Genomic DNA, 24223 nt, shown 5'->3' with positions numbered 1-24223 from the left:
GAATGGTTGGTGATTGTCCCTTCCACACAGTAAATAACCAGACATGTTATTTGCGATTTAAAAAATCTAATTTATAATGTATCCTTATCAAGGGAATTTCCAGGTAAAAATAAAGACAAGTGTCCATTGATAGTAAAAAATCTGGTTTAATCAATCTCCATCATTTACTTAGCCCTCACAACTTTTAACTTCTATCAGGAACCAATTATTCTCTGTGGCCTGGCTACTGAAACCATACAGACGACATCAGCTAGCACACAGCGCCCTCTGAGTGACAGTTTAACAGGTGTGGTTTCCACACATAGCAGAGAACATTGGATGTATGTGCATTGATGGAAACACAATGTTAATCCCTTAAAGATGCATTTCAGGATTTTGGGCCACTTGTGGCGCAGTTCAGCCAAAATTGGTGTCACGTCATGCATGTGTGAATAATAAATGATTGCATCGGAGCATCTGATCTACTATTTCTTTTTTCTAAGAAGTGTTTTACTTCACTAGCCAGCACCTCGCCTTTCCAGCTGTGCATCCTTTTTTCCTGTAGCCTAAATAATGTGTCAATATGTGCTCCATGTCATCAAAACCTCTTATTCAAACTTTGATCACTAACTTTGATGGCTAACTGAGGTATGATTGTTATTGTACTTAGATTATGCACATACGAACAACATGTTACACATCCAGCTCAAAACGGGTGTTAAAAAGTTATTTGCCAGTGCCTAAATGCATCTCTAACTGTCTGTCCCAATATTATATTACATTTAAAACATTACATCTTTAAACCGGTACTAGTGATGTAATATCTTAAATGTTTATCTCCCACCCACCATTACTTCTAATGGTCCCCTCCTCGCTTTCATCAACCTACTTGTGAGGAGCTTTTCAAATCACCATGGAGACAGTCTCTTTCGGGATGCAGTTGCCATGACACCTATTGTGATGCCAGCTCAGTGGATGCTTTGTCATACTCTTTGATATGAAACAAACATCACCCCTGCAAAGATATATACAGAAACACACACAGTTCTTGTGTTCACAAAGTTTCTTTCTATTTTTATGGAGTATTTCATTATCTAATTCATTAACCTTAACTTGGCAATTAAGTCAAGCTATGAACCAAATGTAATGTGGTTCAACTTGAAAAGCGTGATCGTTTTGATAGCCCATAGACTTCAGAGGCCCTTTCTGTTGTAGACCCAGTCCAGAATGAACTGGTTGGTGAGCACCATTATAGGTTAGATTACCCCCCTCTGCGGGTGCTGTTATCCCCCCTTTGTGATGCTAAGCCCCTCTGTGTGGGGCAGGATGGGTGCGTAGGTGGGTGCGGGCAGTGGAACCCGCTGGCGAGGGGAGTTTTCACCCCGTTCATATAGAGTGCTGACATGGACACAACCACTTAGAACCACAACTGGTGGACACAAAAAACATTCTAAAGTGCCAGCTCAGGGATACGAGAGAAGAGAGCGAGAGGAGAGAAGGGAGAGAAAGAGGGAAGAGATGGAGGAAAGAAAGGGGGAAAACAGGGGCAAGATAATCAGAAGAGAGAAGGGAAGAGGGACAAAAGGGAGAGACAGCTTTACTACAGGATCAGCATGTGAATCACCAGTCTGTACACCCATATTGGTTTCTGTGTGATGGGTGTCATTTACCCTTTCCCCAGATATCTCCCACTCTGTGCTCTTAAGGAGGGGCAGCCTGACGTTGCCAGCTGGGTCTTCCTTGCAGCATTTTCCTGTAGGGTCTCACCAAGGAAGCTGAGGAAAGAATATAGGTCGGTCTGTCAATGAGCATACAGCTCCTCTCATACACCTCAATTCAAACTGAACCTACCGTACTAGATTGCCGGCTGCCACACTTCATGTCCTACTTCTTCTTAATGAACCATCCATCAAATGGACAGTGTGAGGACCAGCGAATGACCCAGAGTGCAGTCTCTCTACTAGATGTGGTTTTTATTCAAGTCACAGTACATTCTACAAATGCACACGTGTTACATCACCTCGATACAACATGGTCTTTTAATACCTCCTCTTAAAAATTATATATTGGTCCTAAAAATATAGAAAGGAACAAATTTAAAGTCACAAACTGTACATTATTAAAAATTCACTTAACACCACATTTGGTTTTATTTTCATGTATTTTCCTTTTTATATAGTATATAGAAAAACAGAATGTGTACCAAGGAACACAAAATGTGTTTCCTAGCGACTGGTTTAAGTTCAGTGTAAGAAACTAGGCTTTAAATAATATCCGGATGGTGCAGAATTGTCCTGCAGTCTTCATGTCTTTCCAATAACACACCAACCTTACCACGCAATGGAGCACAGAGGCCTCTTTACAGAGAAATTGATTCATAAAAGGAATGTGAGATGTATCATGTTTTATCAGTAGCAGTCTAGAGTAAAAGGTTTCTCATTACACACAAGCTGTCTGTCACTGCTCTCAACTGCCAAGCCGCAGAAGCATAGTTTTAATGCACATTTAATGTTAAAATTATTGATGCCAATTTACAGTTATTCTGCAGTCGAAAAGAGTTATCGCACCTTCTCCGCTTGAAAAGATGACATGAAGTTAAAGCTTTGTTATTTACGATTTCTTAATTTTCAAAACACAGGCCACTGTTTTTACGTTAATTTCTAATGAGACTGAACATTTGATGTCTCAAACTCCTATTCGGATCCTTAAAGTAATAAGGAAATACTGAACGACCAATTTTCTGTAATATCGAAACAATTCTCATGAAAGGGTGTTGTTAAAAACATGACATCATTTTGTAACAGAAGAATCAACCAATAATGCAATAGATTTCTGAACAATTTGACCAATATGGTAAAGTTGCAAAGCTGCAACAAATAAGCAAACAGTGTTTAAAACAAATAATATATATAATAAAAAAAATTGTGTTTTAGTCCTATTCACACAGTCTATTGTCTTCACCTGACAATTCCCACTGCTGGGTTGTGATTATGGAGCGTTGAACATACACATAAACAGGACAAAACAAACACCAAAAACTCCAATCGCTGAAACTACTGTCCTTCATAAAGCAGCAGGTGTGTAAATGTGAGCCTGTAGGAGATTGTGTGTGTGTTGGGTTAAAGGTCATGTTACACAGTTTAAGTCTAACAATGTGACAGTCTTGAGAGAAAAAAAAGTTAAATTTTGTTTTACTGGCCTTTCATAAATCATCTAGACATCAACTATGTAGTATGTACACATTCACTACAAGCTATTGCTATTAAATAATCCCAGCTATTGTAATCTTTATATATAGAATATATAATAAAAATATATTGAGAAAAATTGGTTCTAGGCATAAGACCAGACTACATTACATTTCCATTGAACAGTTATGAGAGGGTCCAATCCCGAAGTCTTAAAGTGTTCAAACTGAACATTTGGGTTTTGATCCATTTGTGGTAAAAAAAACAAGATGCATGTCCAGTCTGAAGTGGTCACATCGGACTAGCAGACCTCCTGTTAGCGACCATAACACAGAGCAGAGTTAAAGAACCAATCTGTTTAGGGCCTCAGACCCTCCCATGCTCAGAGGGAGGAATGGATCAAAACCATGATCATATTATGAGACATGGGGCGTGCCTTAGAAGAGACCATGAAGCAAAGAGAATTTCCAAACAGGTGGTCAGAAGCAGAGGGAGGGATGAGAGGAGTGAATATCTACTCAAATGGGTTGAGATTTAAGAAAAGGTGAAGCAGAAAAAGGAAAACAAGAACAGACAAGTAACCAAAACTATACAGACGTCTATACATATATGTGTACATGGGGCCAAAAGATTTTCCAGCCCTGACAGTCTTAGTGGTAATCGGTAGCCTAAGCATCAGCCAATGGGCTGTCCTGGGCCACAATGGGCTGTCCTGGGCCACAATGGGCTGTCCTGGGCCACAATGGGCTGTCCTGGGCCACAATGGGCTGTCCTGGGCCACAATGGGCTGTCCTGGGCCACAATGGGCTGTCCTGGGCCACAATGGGCTGTCCTGGGCCACAATGGGCTGTCCTGGGCCACAATGGGCTGTCCTGGGCCACAATGGGCTGTCCTGGGCCACAATGGGCTGTCCTGGGCCACTATTTGTCTTTGCTCTCGTAGAACTCGGCCCAGCGGTTCTCGAAAAATCGCTTCATGGAGTGTCCGGCCATGCCCACTTCGGACGTGTCCTCGTTAAACTGCTCGCAGTTGTTGAACACCAGATGGGCATCGGCTGCAAACTCCTCACAGCTACAGTACCTGGAGGAAGACAGGTCAAATATGGTTACAGATTGAGTCACAAGGTAAAAATGATAGGCGACCCAGAGAGAGACCCAGAGAGCCGTACCCTCCCTGCAGCAGCCTCTCCCTCATGGTGAGGAAGTCCATGGGGTTCTTGATGATTCGGCGGTAGCCAGGCACCATGCGGGGGTTCACGGGCTCTAGGAAGGGCCAGGCGTCAGGATGAGACTCCATCTCCATCAAGATGATTCTACAACAAAACGGGTCACTTGAGAAACTGGCCTACTACTCCAGACTAGTGAGGACAAAATCTTGTGGTCATACAGAAGTGAGTGTGACAGAGGTAAAGTGCGGCGCTGCAACAACTCACTCGCAGTAGGTGAGGTCGGGCTGGTTGCGAGTGGTCATGCGGCGGCGCTTGGCGGGCGAGAAGCCTGTCCCGCCCCCCCAGTCTCCAGAGTAACGAGAGGACGAAGAGGAGGCGGGGCCGGGGTGCCGCGTGCCACTGCGTCTGCACGGTGCTGTCTCCTCATCGGAACTGTCATCTTCATACCTCCTCTTCTTCACCCGGGTCCTCTGCTTGTAGGAGCGCTGGCTGCCTCGCTGTGACTCCCCATCACTAGCCTGAGAAAGAGCAGGACACAGTGAGTCCACAACAGCCTGTTCAAACCACATTGCTGTCAACAAGGCCCTGTGGTGGACATTTTGAAAAAGCCAGCGCTCAAGTTTCAACCGCACTGCGTTTCCATCCTCAACACTCTGAAACCTCCCCCCGTCCATCCCCACTGGTCCATCACGGTAGCCGAGCCCACGTCAGACCTCACCTTGGAGACACAGGTGGGGCAGAACCAGTCTCCCTCTGGCACCTGGGTGACCTTCGGCCTCAGGCAGTACATGTGGCAGCCGCGGTCGCATCCGTCGCAAAGCAGCAGGTACTCGTCGTTATCCCCTTTCCTGCACACCTGACACGTCTACAGCAGCAACACAGGGACACACAGGCCGAGTGTTTAAGAGAAACCTTTTGCTGCGGTCTGCTTCATATCAAAGTGCCAGCTAAACGGTCTCATCAGCAGTCCGCTACAAGAAGTCTGCCAATGGGAATGTTTCCATTCGTATGCTAACGATGCCAAACAGCATTCGGCTCTGGCGATTCCTGGGGGTAAAAAAGGCCTGGCGGTTCTAGTGTTAGCCTAGTGTTTTCCTCCCTTTAATTCAAACTGTCCTCACCACTTTGACCACGGACCGCTCCCAGGCGATGGCTTTCTCCAGCTGCAGGAGACAGAGACAGAGCTGCGGGGCGCTCCGACAGCGATCCAGGGCCTGCCGCCACGTCCGCAACCTGGGTGTGATCTCGCTCTCCAAGCTGTATGAGGCAGTCACAGAAGGAGAGGTTCGTTAGCGCAACGCTGGAGGAGTGGATGTTTCCCACCAGGCGCTAAAAGCAACATCAAAACACTTCCGTATTATTGTAAAATCCTGCTCTCGTTCGACCCTCTCCCTCACCTTATGACGTCCATCTGGCCCATCTGGCTCTCCTCGAGAGTGAGGGGCGCGAGACGAACCACCTCGGCCAGGTTCCAGAGGGGCTCCTTCAGGTAGCGGCGATCGATGTTCCTCTCCAGGTTGGCCAAGCGCAGCACGGCCAGGTCCAAGGGGTGCGTGGCCACGCGGGGCAGGTCTGACCACTCCTTCTTGGTCCGCACTATCCAGTCGTCCCGGGGGTCCGCATCATGCTCATAGTACTGCAGGTCGTCCCGGGTGGAGTCCGCCTCCGGGACGGTGTAGGGCTGGGGAACGGGATTTTAAAAACGTGCGACTATTAACAAGGCAGTTAGCAAATTACTGAAGCCAGAGACACTCAAAGGGTTGAGAGGTGAAGTAAGCGACTGCAGACGCACAATGTAAAACAATTTAATAAAGGATGGGCAAAGCAGCAAGTACTATAAATGACATAACAGCAAGTCCTCACAAAATACACAGACACACAGCTCATTTCAAACAGTGCTAGAAGCAGAGCTGCTAAAAGGTTGAGTTCAAGGAAACAACACAGGTTTCGGGGAATGCCTCAGTGATATTTACAGAGGTGTAGGAAAAGAGGGACTGGGACAGACAATTTTGACAGTACGATTTTAAAGGAATTCTACAAGGGAAGACATGAAGACTTGGAAGTCTGAAAAGGGTGAGGATGTGTGAACAGTAGTTCTAAAACCTGGCTGGTACCTGGAATCCTGCGTCTGCCGTTTCCGTGCTATTGTCAGTGTCGCTCCTTCCATTCTGGGGAGCCATCTTGAAATATAAGTTATGGACATGTGATGTGGTGAGGGTGACAAGTTGAAGGACACTACTTCATGTGAGGGGGGCGAGGGACAGTGACTGTACAAAATGCAGCAGCACAGGTCACCAACGCCACCCTCTGGACATAGAATGCAACAGCCGCCAAACAAACTGAAACAAAGCTACGAAGCTCCACACATTGCCAATCCCACTGTACAAACCAACAGCCATCCAACACGTGTCATCCCTTGGTCAGCTGAACAGTCTACAGCGTCCTCCTGGCCTCGGGATCGGATTTCCGGGTCCGGGCGGAGGAAGGCATGGCGGGAAGACGCTGTAGACTGTTTAGACGCAGCTTTCTCTGTACTCCGCGTTTCTCACCTTGAGGTGCAGGTCGGCGGCGATGACCCTCTGCTCCAGGTCCTCCACCCAGCAGAGGGCGCTGACGTCTGTCTCCAGCGCTCGCTCCTGGACCTGCCACGGTTGCTGTATGGACTCCAGGAGGGTCTCACCTTCTTTCACCATCACCTGGAATATAGGGTCTGTCGGCGGTAGAGTATACAAGGGCAGAAACGTCAGATTATCGTCCGCTCATTACAAAACCCTCATTTGCTTTAAATCGCACACGCATCCATGTAGTGGATGAAGTGACTTGCGTCTGTTGACTCACCGTTGATTGGCCGTGTGCAGACCTCAGCCAGGTACTCCATGTGTTTGGCCAGGTGTTTGTGGAGCACCTTCTCCCTGATGCCTCGGGGGTGCAGGGCCTGCAAGGTGGCCGTCAGCTCGTCCGGCTCCTTGATCCACCACCAGCCTCGCACCATCGCTGACACCAGAACAGCAACACGTTAGACACCAGCATTATAGCTACAGCAAAGTGTGTCAGCTAACCAGGTTAGCCATATCAGTTAACCACAGCGATTTCAGATAACTGTACATAATGACGTAAGCCACACAGGGTAAAAACATTACCCCCATCGAACCACCTTAGGCTTGACCAGCACGGACTGAACTGAAGGCTTACATGCTGGAATGGGCTTGACCACGAGCTGAGTGAAGTACTGCTGTTCAATCTCCTGGAAGAGCGTAGTTGGTGGGCGGCCCCGGCGCTTAGCCGCAGCCCCTCTTCCTCCGATCCTACGGGCGGGACTGCTGCCCCTGCTGCCCCTCCTCCGCCGGCGAACCGGTTTGGCTGGGGTCGTGGTGGGGGTCACATGGGCTGGTTGGTCCGAGGGAGCTGGGACAGACTGGAGACGGGAGAGAGTTTGTTTAACAGAAGAATACAGGACATCTTGGACAGAGAATGTGCGCATGGTTTTGTTTCCCATGAAGGGCCTGGGGGGGGCCCCTCACCTGTAGCAGTGGAGCAGCAAGGGCAGGCAGGCTGCTGGGGGTCAGGGTGAGGCGTTTGGGAGGTGTCCCAGAGGGCGTCAGGGGCTCTGTCAACGAGGTGTCGTCGCAGGGCTGTTTTGGGCAGCAGGTTGAACCACTGGCCGTGTTTCTCCGCCATCTCCTTCACACTGTCCTCCGGTTGGCTGCCTTCAGGGGCACCCGCCACAGCTGGCTCCACCCCCTCAGGTACAGAGCCCTGGGACTGGCTGAGCCAATTGCGGAAAGCGGACTGGGTGAGGTCTTGCATTCCGTTGGAGATGGTTTTCTGGGTGACACCTGGACCGGCCTCCTCCCCGACGGACTTGCTGCTGCGGCGTCGCCGGCGACACTTAGCCGTGCGGAGGTGGAGCTCCACTTCTGGTTTGATCTTGCGGGGGCGACCCCGGGCCCTGGGGCTGCTCATGAGGGACGCAGTGCCGGGGAGGGGGTCTTCCTCAGTGGGGGAGGTGGTCTGGGACTGAGAAGGGGGAGGGGTCAGGACGGGGGCAGGGGGTGTTATGGGAGTGGGAGTCTCCTCCACTTTGGGTTCCCTCTTTAGAAGAGTGATGGGAACCTCCTTCACCAGGATATCTTCTGATGCTACCAGACAGAGACAGAGCGAGAAAAGGCATGTGTTTATCAAAACGTGAAAACATTAGCGATCCATCCCTAAATGTAGGCACAGAAACAATTGTCTATATCAGAATGTTCTAGTAGCATTTTCCCCATAATGCAAAACACTTAATGTCCCCAATGTAAACAATTGGCCTAGTAACTGTTATCTATGTCAGTAGGACAAAGGTCTCCTATTTTTTGATACAGAGCTTTAAAAACCTGCCCAAGAATGTTATTAAAACTCTAACCATATTTAATGCCCATAGTAAATATGGATTCTAAATATGGATATATAAAACAGTAAATACAGATAAATATGGATATAACACAGTAAATATGGATCTCCTAACCTCAATAAACTAATCCCCACACCTAAACCTAACCCACATGCTATATTCCAAATGTAAGTTTGACCCAAAACCAAACACTTTAACCAGAAATAAAAAAAGTTCCTAGTGCGGACCAGCTTTAAAAAAAAATTAAACACTTGTGTTAAATTGTCTTGTTTTACTATATCTGCAATCACACACACACACACACACGTTTGTTTTTGTGAAATGTGGGGACCAGAAAAACTAAATTCCATGCTCCCTTGCCCTAACCTTAGCCTTAACCCTAACCCTAACCCCAATAAAGTAACATTTATGGCTAAACTTTACCTAGATATAATGGCTAACCTTAACCCTAAACTTAACCAACAACACCTGGACCTTAAAGAAACCCCAATTCTAAGTCTAAAGTTAATTGTAAGTTTGACCCTAAAACTTAACCCTGAGCCAGAAAATGACTTTTGAAATGTGGGGACATGAAAAATGTCCTGACAAGTCACCTTGTTCAGGTTTTAGTATAGTTGTGGGGACAAAATGTCCTGACAAGTCACACACACACACACACACACACACACACACACACACACCACACACACACACACACACACACACAACACACACACACACACACAACACACACACACACACACACACACACACACACACACACACACACACACACACACACACACACACACACACACACACACACACACACACACACACACACACACACACACACACACACACACACACACACACACACACACACACAAATATCCCCAGCGGTAAGGTAAATCTTTAATAACTCAGTAAGTGAAAAGAAATAACTCTGGTAGTATTTGGCGTAACATTTGAATGAGTGCAACCATTGACTGTCTGTAGTTGCTCAGTGTCGTCTCCCTTTCCTAAAATCTGACAACTCTGTGGAACCTGAAAGCTTGAGGTTTCTAGCAGCAAAGAGAAAAACCCAGCATTTGTTCACACTATATTAACTTTGATAGCCGCTGTTTACAGTAAATAAACACTCACCTAGGATCTCTTCAGGCCCCTCCACCAGCACCCCTCCTAAGTGGGGCAGAACCCAGTATCTCCGACGAAACCGGTCCTGGCCCAGAGACACGGCACGCAGGGAGTGGGAGGATTGGAGCAGCTTCTTACGGAAAAATACTTGTCGCTGCCGAGGAGAGAAAACACTTAGGAGGTGATATTTTGCATACAAAGAAACACAGAACTGCCCACACAATGTAGTTACACAGATAGATGTACAGTTAACACTACAGTAAAACTAATTGTAAGGACGGACTGACAGACAAGTGTGTTTACCTTGGTTAGCTTATCAATCTGCCTCTCCAACTCTGGAACGCTAGCGTTGGTTGGGCTGTCAGTCTGTGGAAAGGACATTAGCTTAGTATATTGTGGACATCCTCTAGGCCACTTGACTTCAGTAAATCATTTGTCAATCGCACACATACGTCGCTTAGTTTGGGCTCCTCCTTGGGTGTGCGTCGGCGGCTGCCCCTCTCCATGGGACCACCCTCCTCCATACTGAGGTTATCCTCATCTGCCACTCTGGAACTGCGTCTCCTCTCCTCTAGACAAAGCTCGTCCTCAGACCGCCCAGTACGACGCGCCAGAGCTGCTTTCAGTCTGGGTGGGTTGTTGTGGGAAGAAACACACAAGTTGCATCACTCTCCTTCCTGATCTCGAATCGAAAATTTGCAGTGCTGTGACTGGTATTACCTGCGCAGTTTCCCCTCTATGATCCACTTGTTTTTCCTGTAGGTAGCCATGTTTTCCAAAGTGTTGTCAATCTCACTGCAATTAAAAAACAGAAATAGGTCTAACCTAAATGTGGGATATGCTTCTCAAAAGGGATGTCTTGACAAATGTTTGCTGTGAAAGATACTTGCATCCTATTTCACCAACCACCAAAGAAGAGTAACAGTAGTGATCATGGTTGTTAGTAGCGCTTTAGGTTAACTGCTCGTTTTCTCCTGACCTGATGACGATATTACTGCCGTTGAGCTCTTCCACCAGGAAGGCCAGGATGGCAGCCTTCGTGTCGGGGCTGAGGGCATGGAAGGTCTTGGTCCGCAGCACGTTACACACCTCCATGTCAAAGCCATGGGACTCCAGGAAGATCCTCAGGCCCTCGGACACCGTGCTGCGAGTCAGCTCCACATCCGCAAGCTTCTCCCCAAGGATCTTCACCGACTGAAAGGGAAAGTGTTTGAAGACGAAGAAGTTAGACTGCACTCTGGGATCTTTGCCAAACAAATAGTGAGGAACACCAATCTCTGGTACTAACAACACACCTGGTAGTACGACGGCAGGCCTGGGTCGTGTAGTGCAGCTTCCACCAGCTTGATGAGCAGATCCTGGACCTCACCCTGGCTGTCTCCAAGGCCAAGGAGGCCCTCCTGCAGGGTGCTGAGGCTCGGTACATCCTGGGGGATGTGGAGGCCCAGCACTTTACCATAGCTGTGTAGAAACTCCACTACAGCCAGGCAGTGGGAGAAAGCCACGCCAGAAAGCACCACGCCTGGAATACGAGACAGCTCGGGGAGAGGTCGGTGGTCTGTCAGACACATGTCCTCGGTGGGCTTCTTCAGCTCTTCCATGATCATCTGCTGTCTCTTCCTCTCCTCCAGCCGTCTCTGGGCTTGGGCCCTCCTCTCCGCCTGCTTTTTCGCTACCAGGGCGGCTTGGGCCACAGCCTCCGCTTCCGCCTGGGCCTTAGCCAGGGCTTTGGCCTTACTCCTGGCTCCCAGCACCCTCTTCCCCTGGGCCACCCTCTCCTGGTCCGTCTCCACGACCGCGGGAGGTACTTCCACCTTCTTTTTCCTAGGGCCACGTTTCTTGGGCTCCGTGGTGTCCGGCTGCGGAAGTGTCGGCTGCGGGAGGGCAGAGAGCGAGAGGGCCGGCTGCGGGAGGGCCGAGAGCGGGGGCTCTTTGTCGCCTGGTTCCATCTTCACTTCTTCCTGGTCCTTGGTCTCCTTGGATAAGTCAAGCTGAACACAGAGGCCACACGTTAGGGAGAGGGGTGGGTAAGATGAAGAGGAAGCATCCTGGGAATAAACAAGAAAGAATCCCTACCTTGGCTTGCTTTTTTTCCTGTCGAATCTTCTTATTTTTGTTATCCTCCTTTCTCTTCATTCTGGCCTAGAAGAGAGCAACATACCAGCTGACTTAATGCACTGGAGGCAACCTGGAAACACCACCACAATGAACATTTAGTCTTCAGAGGTTTGTAATTGGGTTACTGTACCTTTCTCTTCATTTTTTTCTTGATTTTTACAAGTTTCTCTTTGTCCTCTTCAGTAAGAGCTTCTAAAAACAGACATTCAAGACATCAGTGGCGCTAACGTAATTAGCTAGAATCAGTGGTATTATGTTTCAGATGCTTTCTTGCCGTGGTCATCTTTCCACCCAGGAACAGACTTATTCCACTGGTCTGTCCACTCACCCTTGGCCTCCAGCCTCTTCAGTATTCTAGCATCCACCTTGCTGAGCAGGTCCACCATCTTTGGTTTGGGTGGCCTGCCGGGCTTCCGCACCGGACTGCCCTTCGTGCGGCGAACTCGGGGACGGGGCTTCTCTTTATCAGGGTTTGGAGGTCTGCCACGTCGGCCCGTAATGGCCATGATGATGGAGGGCACCTCCTCGTTCGCCAGGAGGCACCATCTCACTCCCTGTGAGAAAAGGTTTGAAAAGGTTTATGGGAAACATGCCTTCTGAAACGACGTCAGCACAGTGTTGTTGCTATAGGTATTCGTCAGGCCACACACCTCGGCGGTGTCCCTCTCCTCATAGAAGTCCCCTACGGGCATGCGGGGGCTGAAGCTGAAGTGTTCCCTGGTCACAGCTGTGTCCTGGTGCCTATTAAGGTACTGAAGGAAGAGAGGATCATGGGTAAGTTAGAACCCCAAAACCCAGGGGAATGCCAGGTCAGAAGTCACAGAGTCACACAATCAATGAAGAGGGATAATTATAGGTTCAATAAATTAGGTGAAGCTACAGCCAACATTTGTGCAAAAAGAATGCCACATCATGTTAGTCTCAGTCAAACTCGCGCCCACAGTAAGTGTCCATGTGATGTGGTAATGCCCTGATGGAAAGACATATCACTATTTCAAGCGCCATCTACGACTGCACGCCATCTCTCAGTTCATACACCAAAACATTTGCAGTTGAGCCAAAATGTCTCCCTCGATGCTATTTTGTTGTAACTCAGGGCCATTTACCTTAATGACTTCAGGAAATTGCTTCATCCGCCTCCCACATGGGCTGTAGTACCAGGTCTCCCCTTTCAGCCGGTCCTCAGATTTTTTGACTCGGATTTCCCTCTTCCAGCTTAAGCACAGATCAATGGAAAGCTGGTTAAGAGACATTTAACACACGGCAAAAGCGGCTCATTCCTGCGGTGAGCCTCCAATGCCGAAACACTCCTGAAGTATTTGGACAGTGACACTTTCTTAGTCTCTGTATTCCAGCACATTCCATAAAAAGTGTCAATGACTGAGTAAAAGTGAAGAGTAATTAGGGCATTTCGATCCATATCAGGTTAATAGAAATGACTGCACATTTTGTATATAGTCTCCCCAAGTTAAGGGAACCAAAACTATATAGACAGATGAACATTGTTTACAGTTTATTAGTTGTACTAAGTACAGTCATGTGTCCTTTGGATGTAATGATTGTCCGCAGTCTGCAGCCCATAGACATCACCAGATGCCGGACATTTGCCCTGACGAAGGGGCCTTTTGCCTTCAGTCTTGTCTCCGGCAAAGCATGTTCAATTGTATTCAGATCAGATAGACTTTACCAATCTAAAACCTTTTCACTTTTGGGCCCTGAAAAACTAATGTTGCATAATTCTCTGGGATCTTTTAAGGAATGTTTAACAAACTTGTCCATTCTGTTCCTAAAGCTTACTGGTGATTTCCATCTTGGGTTTTTTCTTTCACCACTGGCAGTATTCATTGGTCATCATTTAAGAGGTTTTCTTTGGTTTACCACATTGTTGAGCTCAGAAAAGCTTTCTATTGGTACCAAACAGTTGGATCTTGGCACCCCTGATGTTTAGGCCATGCTTCTGATCAATGTATTCTGATTTATCTACCTCAAAATAGCCAGCTTGACTAGTATCAACACTTCTTTCAGCTTCTAAATTCTTAATTTGATACTGATGAAAATAACCTCAAATAAAAGTGCTGGAATCCACACCCAAAAAATACACACAAATGTATCCTTGTCCAAATACTTTTTCAGTTCACTGTAGAAGGATGAATCCAAGGGAGGTTTCTAATTGTGTGAATGCTAACTTTCTTCACCTTCTGCACACAAAGTATTTGGCAAAGAGACAGACTAATTTGGGAAACTTCTTACTCAGCAGACTATAAATTAAAGTGAATTACCCATGGAGCAGAGGGAAGTGGACCTGCTCCTCGGTTGCTACCCTCCTCCTGGGGGTGTCACCTGTACAAATATAATAATAATTTAATTGGTACAGAATGGCTCATCCGTCAACATGACAGATTTAGACATTTGTATTTTATTTATTATTAGATAATGACTACACATATTACAATTATTTTTGATCCACAATAATTTCAACAATTTCCAGCATCTATGTTCTTAGCTCTTTAATTACCAGCTGTGGAACTGTCATCTCCATCATTGTCGTTAATGTCGTCATCGTTCGGTTTAGTGTCAATGTCCATTTTTGCCATTTTGGGGGGCTTCAGCTCTAGATTCTTGGCTTTCTTGATCCTAACCTTCTTGGGTTTAGTGACCGTTGGCGTTTCGCTACTTGTCAGACATGTTTCACTGATGGTAGCAATTGGTTCACTTTGACCAGGAAGTAGGCCTTCAGCAGACTGTTTAGCCTCCACTGTGACTGCTACTGGTTCTATCTTCTTCTTTCGTTTCCTCGGTGGTCCCTTCTCTTTTTTAGCAGTTACCTCTCCTTTCTCAACCGGCTTCTTTTTCCTCTCCACCTTCAACTTCTCTACCTTTATTTTCTCCATCTTTATCTTCTCCACCTTTGGTGTTTTAACAGCGGACTTCCGCTGTGCTTGCCCGGGGTCCTGGGAAACTGGAGAGAGTGACAAAAGAAAGTCAGAAAAATACACACAGCCTTCTAAATAGACTACAGTCAGAAAGATAAGGACAAAAAAGGGACAGAGTATGTTTCTGGTATACCGGGAGTAGAGGCTGCCGGGGTACGTGGCTTCCTAGGTTTTCGTGGCGTTTTGATCTTTTCGCCAGTGATGGGCACATTTGGGGCAGCTAGGGGTAGTAGAGGGGTTGCAACCAGGCTCTCCACCAGTGCACTGAGTGCCGCTGTGTGCTTGTCCTTGTCCATGACAACAGGTGGAGTCATGATGCTAGCAGCACTGGAATTGGTGCTGGTACTGCCAGCAATGTCTGGTACATCTTGGCCTTCTAGCTCATGGGCACCTTCAGGCCCTGTCAAGAAGTGATAGGTGATATGGTTAAGGGTTAATGGTAAGAGACATAAATTAAACTGACAGTTATTGTTCATTTAAAAAAAGAAAGCAGTAGTGCAATGGTAGGCAGAGATAACTTGAGTTAATAACAATAATATTTCCAAGACGCACCCATTCCTTACAAAATTGTATATTGCCAACCATCCACCCACACATTCTACAGCTTACTTAAACATAGTTTTTCTAATCTAAGTTTATTGATTTGAGGGTACAGTTAAGCAGGAGTGAAGCCAAAGCAGTAAAGCCAAAAGAGGGAGGAGTGTTGCAAGCTCCTAAAAGAGCAGGGGAATATCAGTATCAAATGTATACTCAACATCTCAAAATTACTACGATTTGGATGAAATATTTAATTGTGATTTATTTGACAAATGTCAAAGACCAGTGTAAATAATCTCACTTAAAAATAGGGATCGCAGCCTACATAATGTACTATTAAACTGAATAAAAATTGAGTTAAAATTCAGTGCTTTCTATTTTTATATGTGGGACAATATCTTGGTGCCACTCGCTTGAAGCAGACAACTTCGCTAGCAGTTGCAGTGTTAACTCAAACTGAAATTGAAAAACCTTCAAGTATTTAAACAAAATTCATCCAGGTATTTAAGTAATCTAGAAAAATACGTACAGCAGCCGCAAGAAAAATTATGACGGATGTACGATGCGTGCTCGTTGCCTCGCGTGAAGCGCATATCATTCACCTTTTTGTTGGAGCTGAAAATCACGTAAGTTGGCGATTTGGATATTGCACATGTCAATATCGCAATTTCAATTTCAAGTTAATCGTGCAGCCCAACAACCAAGTGACATTAAGAAAATATTAGAGTACAATCCACCAAAAAAGTACCTTTGTAGGCTGGGGGTGGTTTGACATGGCCATTTGAGCTTGACCTAGAGACCTTATTCTGGTACAAGTCACCATGGGAATCATCCAACTGAGAGGTGTTGTTCAGAGAAGACTCCAGAATGGACCGTGTGCTCAGGCAGCTGTTGAAGGTCTCCTCTTCCCAGGTAGATTCCTCTGTCTTGGTACCATCCAGAGTCAAGTCCCTGGAATCCTCCACAGAGGAGAAACTGCTTTCCATTCCAGTGTTGCCAACATCTGAGGTTTCGACTGCACCAGAGTCATCACCCATGTGAGAGTTTTCATCAAGACGAGAGGTAACATAAAATCTAGATTTGTCATCTATGCAAGAGCTTTTGTCAAACTGAGAGTTAATATCCAACCGGGAGTCGTCATCCGTGAGAGAGGTATTGTCAAACTGAGAGGTGTCGCAATCTACATGAGAGCTATCATCCAAACGAGACGTGTCATCCATCCGAGAACTATCGTCAAGTCTAGAGGTGTCACCGAACTGGGAGGAGTCTTTAAGTGATGAATCATTACAGGAGTCATTCTCCTCAGTGAGGCTGGTGTCCTCCATTCTGGTGCTGTCAGGATGTGTTGACAGTGCCTGGGAGGACTCATCTGCAGACTCCTCATCCTCAGACTCCTCCATCCGACATGTGTCCTTCAGAACTCTCCTCTCCAGGGGAGTATCTGTTCCCCTGATAGGGGCATTGTCCGTTTTCTCAGCAGAATTTATTTCCCAAGATGAGTTCTCTTGGTTCTTCAACCGTGTAGTTGTCACATGAACATCCGCGAGAGGTTTGTATGAATGTTTTTCAGACTGAGAAGTCAGAGACTGGGTGGGATCTGTCGTTGATGACGTTCTGACTGTATCAGCTTTAGGCTGTAGTTCTACAGAGGGGTCCTTCTTGTCTTCCATGTCTCGCTCCTTCAGAGGAACCATCCGTTTAGGGGCGTGTAGAGGAGCAGAACGCACAGACACCAAAGACGGAGGCTCAGACACAGTAGAACATTTGTAGGCTTGGGGTGTTAACGTGGGAGGTCCAGCCACAGGCAGAGCTTCACCAACATGAACTGTAACAGACGTCGCAAACTCCTTTGAAGAGGACACTGCAGACTCAGACACAGCAGAGGGAGCAGTTACTACTGGTGGGGGAGAAGACACAAGAAGGGGGGAGGACTCTGAAACAGAAGGAGCACTGACTGCTGGAGGTGCCCTGGTTACAGCTGTGCAAGCTGCACTGGCTGCTACGGAGGGAGCAGACACCGCTGGGGGAGACCCAGAGATTGTTCGTGGAGGTGCAGCTTCAGATATTGATGGAGTCCAAAACTGTTCTTTGGGAACACCAGATAAAGCCGGGGGTGAGGAAGTCAGTGGAGGTGGTCTAGTTCCTTGGACCATGTACTGAAGGGCAGACATAGGCGTAGACATGGAGTGCGTGGGAGCAGACCCCATGGTAGTATTAGAAATCATTGCAGGAGGTGCAGATGTCACAGGAGTTATCTGACATGCCACTGACACTGAGGTAGGAGCACTACCTGGATGGGGAACAGACGCAGCAGGAGATTTGGAGGATGTGTCCGGTAAAGGAGGTACAAGTGGCTTGGAAGGAGGCGCAGACACTGAGGCAGGAGATGCCATTGATGGAGAGGTGGATGCAGTAACTGAAGGTCTTAGGCCTTGGACCATCAGAGGAGGCGAAGACAGCCTGGGAGGAGGTCCAACAACAGGGGGAGAAGGAGCCGAGGACATGGGAGACGCAGAGTTTCCGGGAGGTGTAGAAGTAACAGAGGATGAAACAACAGGTGGTCCTGAAGCACCCATAAGAGGCTTAGATCCTGCAGGAGTTGCAGAGACCCTAGGGGGTGTAGAAACCACAGAGGGAGGTGCAGACACAGCCGGAGGAGGCGACGGTATGGAATGTGGAGGTGTAGGCAGCACCGACTCCCTCGCTAAGCTTGTCATTTCATGGTGTGGTGCCATTGGCGGCTCGGAGCACTGAAAGTAGTCACCGGCAGACCCCATGGGAGGTCCAGGGGGCTTGTGAGGGTAGCTGTCGCTTTTCAGCAGCTGCTGGGCGACAGAGGCCCTCTCCAATCCATTGAAGCCTATATCCACATCCTTAAACGCTTCGCTCATCCGCCCTAGGAAACAAAAATACAACAGTCAGACGGCAAGGCCATTCAAAAGTGGGAGCAGATGACACTTAAAAAGTACTTGTGGACAATCTGCCAAACACCATCTCAGTAAGATGACAAAGACAGCAATTAATTTAGAATAAATATAGTGTCAGGATTTGCTCGTCATATTGTGTAGGCCACACTAGATAGAATTTGGGTCGTGGTGTAAAATTGACAACCTGATTTATGTCAGGATATACAATGTTTGGCCCAAACCAGGAAACCAGTAAGGTTCCCGGACATTAAAAGCTAACCACAGCAAAACAGGCACAATAAATGCACCATTTATATACTAGACTTTTTGGGACTGGTCTGCGACCGGTGTTAGAATGAGTTCAGGTGACGCATCCATTGTTCCTCTTGTCATTGTTATGTTTTGATCAAAGTAAAAAATGCCCATATTAGGCTCAAATTACAGAATAAGCAAAACATGGTTCCATTTTTATCATGGAAAAAGTTCACAATGCTGTCATTAAATCTGTTTAGAAAACTATATTACCGACTGTAGGGAGTCTGATTAGTATTAATTAGGCAAAATTCAAAGACGGTGTCATTGCCTTACAAAAAATTGTTCTTCCATATTGTGTTAATGGTGCTGTTTCCACAAACACGCTATCTATCGACTACAAAAACATGAACATGGGAAACATATCTCCAGTGCCATGAAGATGTTGGGTTTACAGAAGGTGTTGGATTACTATGCAAATGTGCTAAGTGTGTAAATAGTTGTTCCATACCTTGCATGACAGCAGGCATCGCCACAGATCCTCCCTGGGGACTCCTCTCTCTGGTCTGGCTTTGGGGTGACCCACTGTCTGTCACCGACGAGGGGGACATCATAGGGGCAGATGACACTCCCGCAGGAAGAGGGCTGCTCGTGCCCGCCCGGCCCATGTGGTGGTGCTGCGGGCTGCCCCGTGGAGGGGTGAAATTCTGGGAAGTAGGGGGCATCATTTGAGCCTGGGACTGGGGCTGGGACGGTGGCTGCGTTGCAGGAAGAGGTGGGTGCTGGGCTTGGTAGTAGGGCATCCCGTTGGGTACCATACCGTAGTGCTGAGGTTGCTGCTGGCGTTGCTGGTGGTGGTGGTGTGGGTGGAGGTGCGGGTGGACGTGCTGCGGTGTCTGTTGGTGAGCAGGCGGCTGTGGAGGCTGCTGCGGCTGTTGCTGGTGAAGATGCTGCTGTGAGGGCACAATCCCAGGGTGCACCTGGCTCTGGTAGGCCCCATATACACCATGCGAGTTATACCCCAATGCCATGGCTGCGCCACTCTGCTGTTGCCCCGGGTTAGCCCTGTTCCAGTACTGGCCCCCTGTGAGAGTCACGTTTGGAGGGGCCGCCACAGGGGGCTGATGGGAACCAGGCATTCCCCCATTCAGCTGGTACTGTCCATGACCCTGGAAGTGGTGCTGGTTCTGTTGCTGCATCACCGCCGGCGAAGGCTGCTTCTGGTGCATGCCATGCCCAGGAGAAGAGCCCATAGCTGGGCTATACTGGGGCTGTGCACCCCATAGGTAGTCGTAACCCATGCTACCTTGGTGGTGGTTGCTCATGTGTGGATATGAGGCTGTAGGAGGGTGGGGGCCAGGTACACTGGGCCCAATTACAGTAGTGATGCCATTCACATTCATTTCGCCATTCAAATCTGCAAAGTTGGTCAGGGATGTAAGTGTAAGAAATGATGGATATACTTGCTGGTCATTTTATGACAATATGCAAGTCGATATGGTCTTGATATTGCAATACACCAAATACCATGTAATACAATTGTAATATTATACAAACAATATTAATTGTCATGTTATTCTGTAGACTGGGGCAGAAAGAGATATTGATGATGAGGAATAGAATAACCAAAGAAAACGTGGTTAGAGGGAGCTGTACTTACTCTTCCCCTGCTGAGGAAAACTCATGGAGGAACCATTAGTATAGAGAGAATCCCCAGAGGATAGTTTTAGTCCTGAGTTAGCAGCCACGGAGGAGTGGGTGCCATAGTTGAAATGGTTGTTAGCCTCCATCTGAAAAACAGGTAACACAGACCAAAAGTCATGAGAGAAACAAAAACAAACAGGAAAAATAAATTCCTTGCAATGGTCTCAAATCGGGTTTTGTAACATTCTGTGAAGAAAGCAATGGATGTTTTTCTTAAACAAGGAAACAGTAGAAAGCAAATCGAAAGTTTGTGATTTAAAAATGAAATGTGGATCGCCACTAGATCCATACAAATATAAAAAACATTTATATACGTATTTAAAAAAAGAGAGAGTTATCTTTAGTTTCTAAAACTGCAGGAGGTGGCAGGCCCTAGATGTCTATAAATTGACACTTGAGGACAACATAAACATTACACTCCCACAACTCGCAAAATGTCGCAGTTAGAGCAGCAGATGGGATGCCCTGGCCAGCACATTAACACTCAAACAATGAACGCCACGGGTTGATCCACGGTAAAGCACAACCCGTTTTGATACAGAAAACGATAATATTTTAGTATGAGATACATATGTTCAATGAAACTAGAAGGTAAATAAACCTAAATAGTGGTTTTCAACAAATACACATTTTGCGTAGTCTCCCGGTTCATTGGTAAAGCCTATATTTAACTGCGTTTTTTCACATCCATCCAACGATAAACACAATATTAGCATGAATAGCTAACTAGCCTAGTAACACTAAAGACGTCTTAGCTGAAAACATTGATGTTTCATTTAGCTATAGCGTAATGATATCATCTTAGCTAGCGTAACATATTCGGCTACTTAACTAGCATGGTACAATAACCAAACATATGTACAATTTAAGTCATTATGTTTATTAGTTAAAATTGGAGCGATAGAGATTTACCATATTTCTGTTTAATACTACAATACTACTAGCTAGTTAGGCTAACTGCTACACGTGACCATGCGCTTGAGGATAGTAACCCTCTGAATGGACCGGAATGACTCTCATCCACTGATAAACTAACGTTAGCGTACTTGCTAAGATAGGTAAACGCACTCTTTAAAGATGTAGCGCTCTAATACCAACATTATGTTTCTGTGATATGGATAGCTAAGTACATGTAACGGTTTCACATGTCCCATGATAACACAGTAGTTGGATATTCAACTTGCAGTCCAAGTTAATACATGTTTTGTTGATAAAGGAATCTACTACAAGCCAGTGTTATGCAGGTAGTTATTTATCAGTCAAAAACAAAAACAAAACGGGCTTGTACTAGTGTTACCTAAGTGGAATTAACCAAAATGGCACATCCATAAATAAGGTTAGGTACCGTAATGTTGTTACTGTCCATAACTTACCATCTTGACTGCCTAATGTGTTCAAAGCAAGACAACTTAAATATTTTCCAATTAACTTGCGAATTCCGAATATGAAAGCAGATAAGCTGGCTTCCAACTTGCTAGCTAGGCCTATCTAGCTAACAACGCGGCGATCAGTTAGCTAGCATTGAATTGATATTATTTTCACGTTCTGCAACAAATAAACAATTCTAACAGGAGTGCGTATGGTGAGACGCATCTCCATTTAAAACAATCTGATAAAAAATTTATTATTTGTTGGCTGTTTCAACAATCGAAACATCGAGGCCTAGATAACGCTAAATTCAAGGTTATTTACAATAATCAGCAACAGTTACAACGTAGTGTGAAACTAGCTAGCTGGCTAGTAATACAGTCACAGCGGGTCAGTGCTCTTTAAACATTTGCAATGATAGCTAACGTTAGTTAGCTAAGAAAAAGTGGAGGATCAAAACATTAGCCAGTAAGGGTAGTCTTTGAGTCTGTCCCTTTTTGTTTACGTTCCCGAATATTAATATGGGTGCTCCTCTTTTGTTAGCAAGCTAATAAACTCATTGTTTTCGCTGTAATCGTCTGATAAATTGAGACAGCATCCCTCCATCACACACTCAAAAGTTTTCGCCATAAAATGTAATTAAAACTGCCTAACCTTTTAATCCTTGGATTCCAAAGGCACCGATGCCTCTGTTGCTCTGACTGAACAAATATGGTTGAAAACGGTAAAGGCGATGTTAATTATAAACAGGAATTCGCTAACCTTTGGGTTTCAAATTAGCAAACATGGCTGGTGTTTGAGCGCAGCCATGATCACAGAAGAGAAAGAAATTGAGCCGAAAGAGGAAGTGAATGTTACACACTGCGGGCCGGCTAGTGAGCTCTGGGTCCTAACGCTGAAAGGTCGTCTTGCGTGGGAGACTTGTAATCTGGACACGATTTTTCAAAAGACTATCTACCTGGATTTTATGTATTTTATATTATTAATCTATATTGAATAGAAATACTGGGAATACAATGGACGAACCATTGACCTGAATTGATACTCATTGTCTAATAATTATATTTCCATGTAATTTTTCTCTTCGATTAGGTGAGAGGTGTCACTCCTACAACTGGAGAAGCTAAACCTCCTTTGCATGAATACATGGCACCGTCTTACAATCATTCAGATCAATGTGGATGTTATATTTTTGTCTAGGGCTCACCTGCAGCAAAATAAAAAGTGCGCGCAGTGTGGAGCTAGGCGAACATTCTGTGTAGTAAGCTAAACTGTTATAGGAACTGCACGTTTGACGTTGGTTAGTGGCCGTACGATCGTACGTTGAGCTCATCTCAGTGGCGGAGGAAACTTGCTATGTAGCGAGTTTTGAAGGTGAGTATAACGGATTTACGAACGTGCAGTCAATTCAAGAATTGGCACCCTTCATGAAATTGAACAAAAGTAAATGAGAAAAATGAACGACACAAACAGTTAAACTCATTTTGGTCTCAAACATAAGGGGCAGCCATATAGTTCTATTTCACCACAATCAATTCGCTAACATATTTTATTGAGTCATATATTTCCCCCCACAAAACATAGGTTTGAATAGTATTGGTACCCCTAAAGAATAATTAAAATAAAATCAATGAAAGTGCAATCTATTATGAAATTCTCTAGTTTTCTTAGTTAGTTTCAGTCTCCAGGAACTATAGTGATGCCTTTTACCTATTCCTTCAAAGACAAATCCAAGGAACACTGTTTTAGAACAGCACAGTCTAGTAGAATCTTGGGGTAATCAGGTCTCAAAAATCAATTATTTAATGTCAACAAGATCTTTTGAAGGGTTGCATGGAAGCCCTTACTGAACCGAAGCGCAAAGCTAAGACTATCAATGTTCTTGAAATAAGCTGCATGGAGGAGTGTTCCAAGATCCTTCCAAAAGTGGGCACCAACCTTGTAAGACCTTACAGGAAGAGGCTCAATGCTGTTATCCACCCCAGGGGAGGCTTCACAAAATATTGATTGTAGGGATGCCAGTCATTTTGAAACCTATGTTTTCGTAGAAAGATATACCACTCATTAAAATGTTATGTGTTTGAGAAAAGATTGTGTGAAAGTATATGGTTCCCCCTTATGTTTGAACGTAAAATATGACTAATTGACCTTGATTTTGGCAAGGGAAGCCTGTAGATACCTTTATGTGGGGTTCTTAGAGACTGCTATGAGCAACTTTCTTCCAGCTTTTCGGGTTCCCTACGTAGATTGCCAATAGTCTGGAATCTTCTCAATTTGAATAGAATCTGTCTGACAGTGGAATCATGGACCTTGAATTGCTTGGACATGTTTTTGTAATCGCTGCCAGAGTCTGGTCATCAATAAACTTTCTTCTGAGTGCCTTGGATATGTTGGCATGATGTGTACAACTCAACCATATGGTTAAAACCAAGCCAAACCATGTTTCTTGTCTTTATTGAAGGCTGGCCCCACCCAAGTTACTCTAAAAACGTTTAAATCATTTGCACCTGTTTTTGTGCACCCATTTCTAATTTTAGCCATTTTATGTGATGGTAAAGGTGAGT

The 24223-nt window shown here is 45.9% G+C and overlaps 1 protein-coding gene across 1 annotated transcript; it reads right to left on the bottom strand.

The window, feature by feature from the left end:
• Window positions 1–1926: 1926 nt before the first annotated feature.
• baz2a (bromodomain adjacent to zinc finger domain, 2A) lies at window positions 1927–22516 on the bottom strand. The gene is given in 30 exon segments (XM_020051847.3): window positions 1927–4247; window positions 4336–4479; window positions 4600–4853; window positions 5054–5200; window positions 5457–5592; window positions 5733–6016; window positions 6450–6515; window positions 6885–7045; window positions 7174–7329; window positions 7528–7750; window positions 7857–7976; window positions 7978–8474; window positions 9851–9995; window positions 10145–10207; window positions 10294–10468; window positions 10562–10636; window positions 10821–11035; window positions 11137–11832; window positions 11918–11983; window positions 12090–12151; window positions 12288–12513; window positions 12610–12711; window positions 13066–13174; window positions 14239–14299; window positions 14475–14918; window positions 15026–15292; window positions 16178–18325; window positions 19099–20004; window positions 20248–20377; window positions 22422–22516. Coding segments are annotated over 29 exon segments (8238 nt in total). The 5' UTR covers window positions 22422–22516; the 3' UTR covers window positions 1927–4087.
• Between the last annotated feature and the right edge of the window lie 1707 nt (window positions 22517–24223).

The sequence above is a fragment of the Esox lucius genome, chromosome 12 (assembly GCF_011004845.1).
Source record: "Esox lucius isolate fEsoLuc1 chromosome 12, fEsoLuc1.pri, whole genome shotgun sequence".
NCBI classification, from domain to species: domain Eukaryota; kingdom Metazoa; phylum Chordata; class Actinopteri; order Esociformes; family Esocidae; genus Esox; species Esox lucius.
The sequence above is the reverse complement of the archived record's forward strand: the minus strand, read 5'-3'. Positions and strand labels throughout refer to the sequence as shown.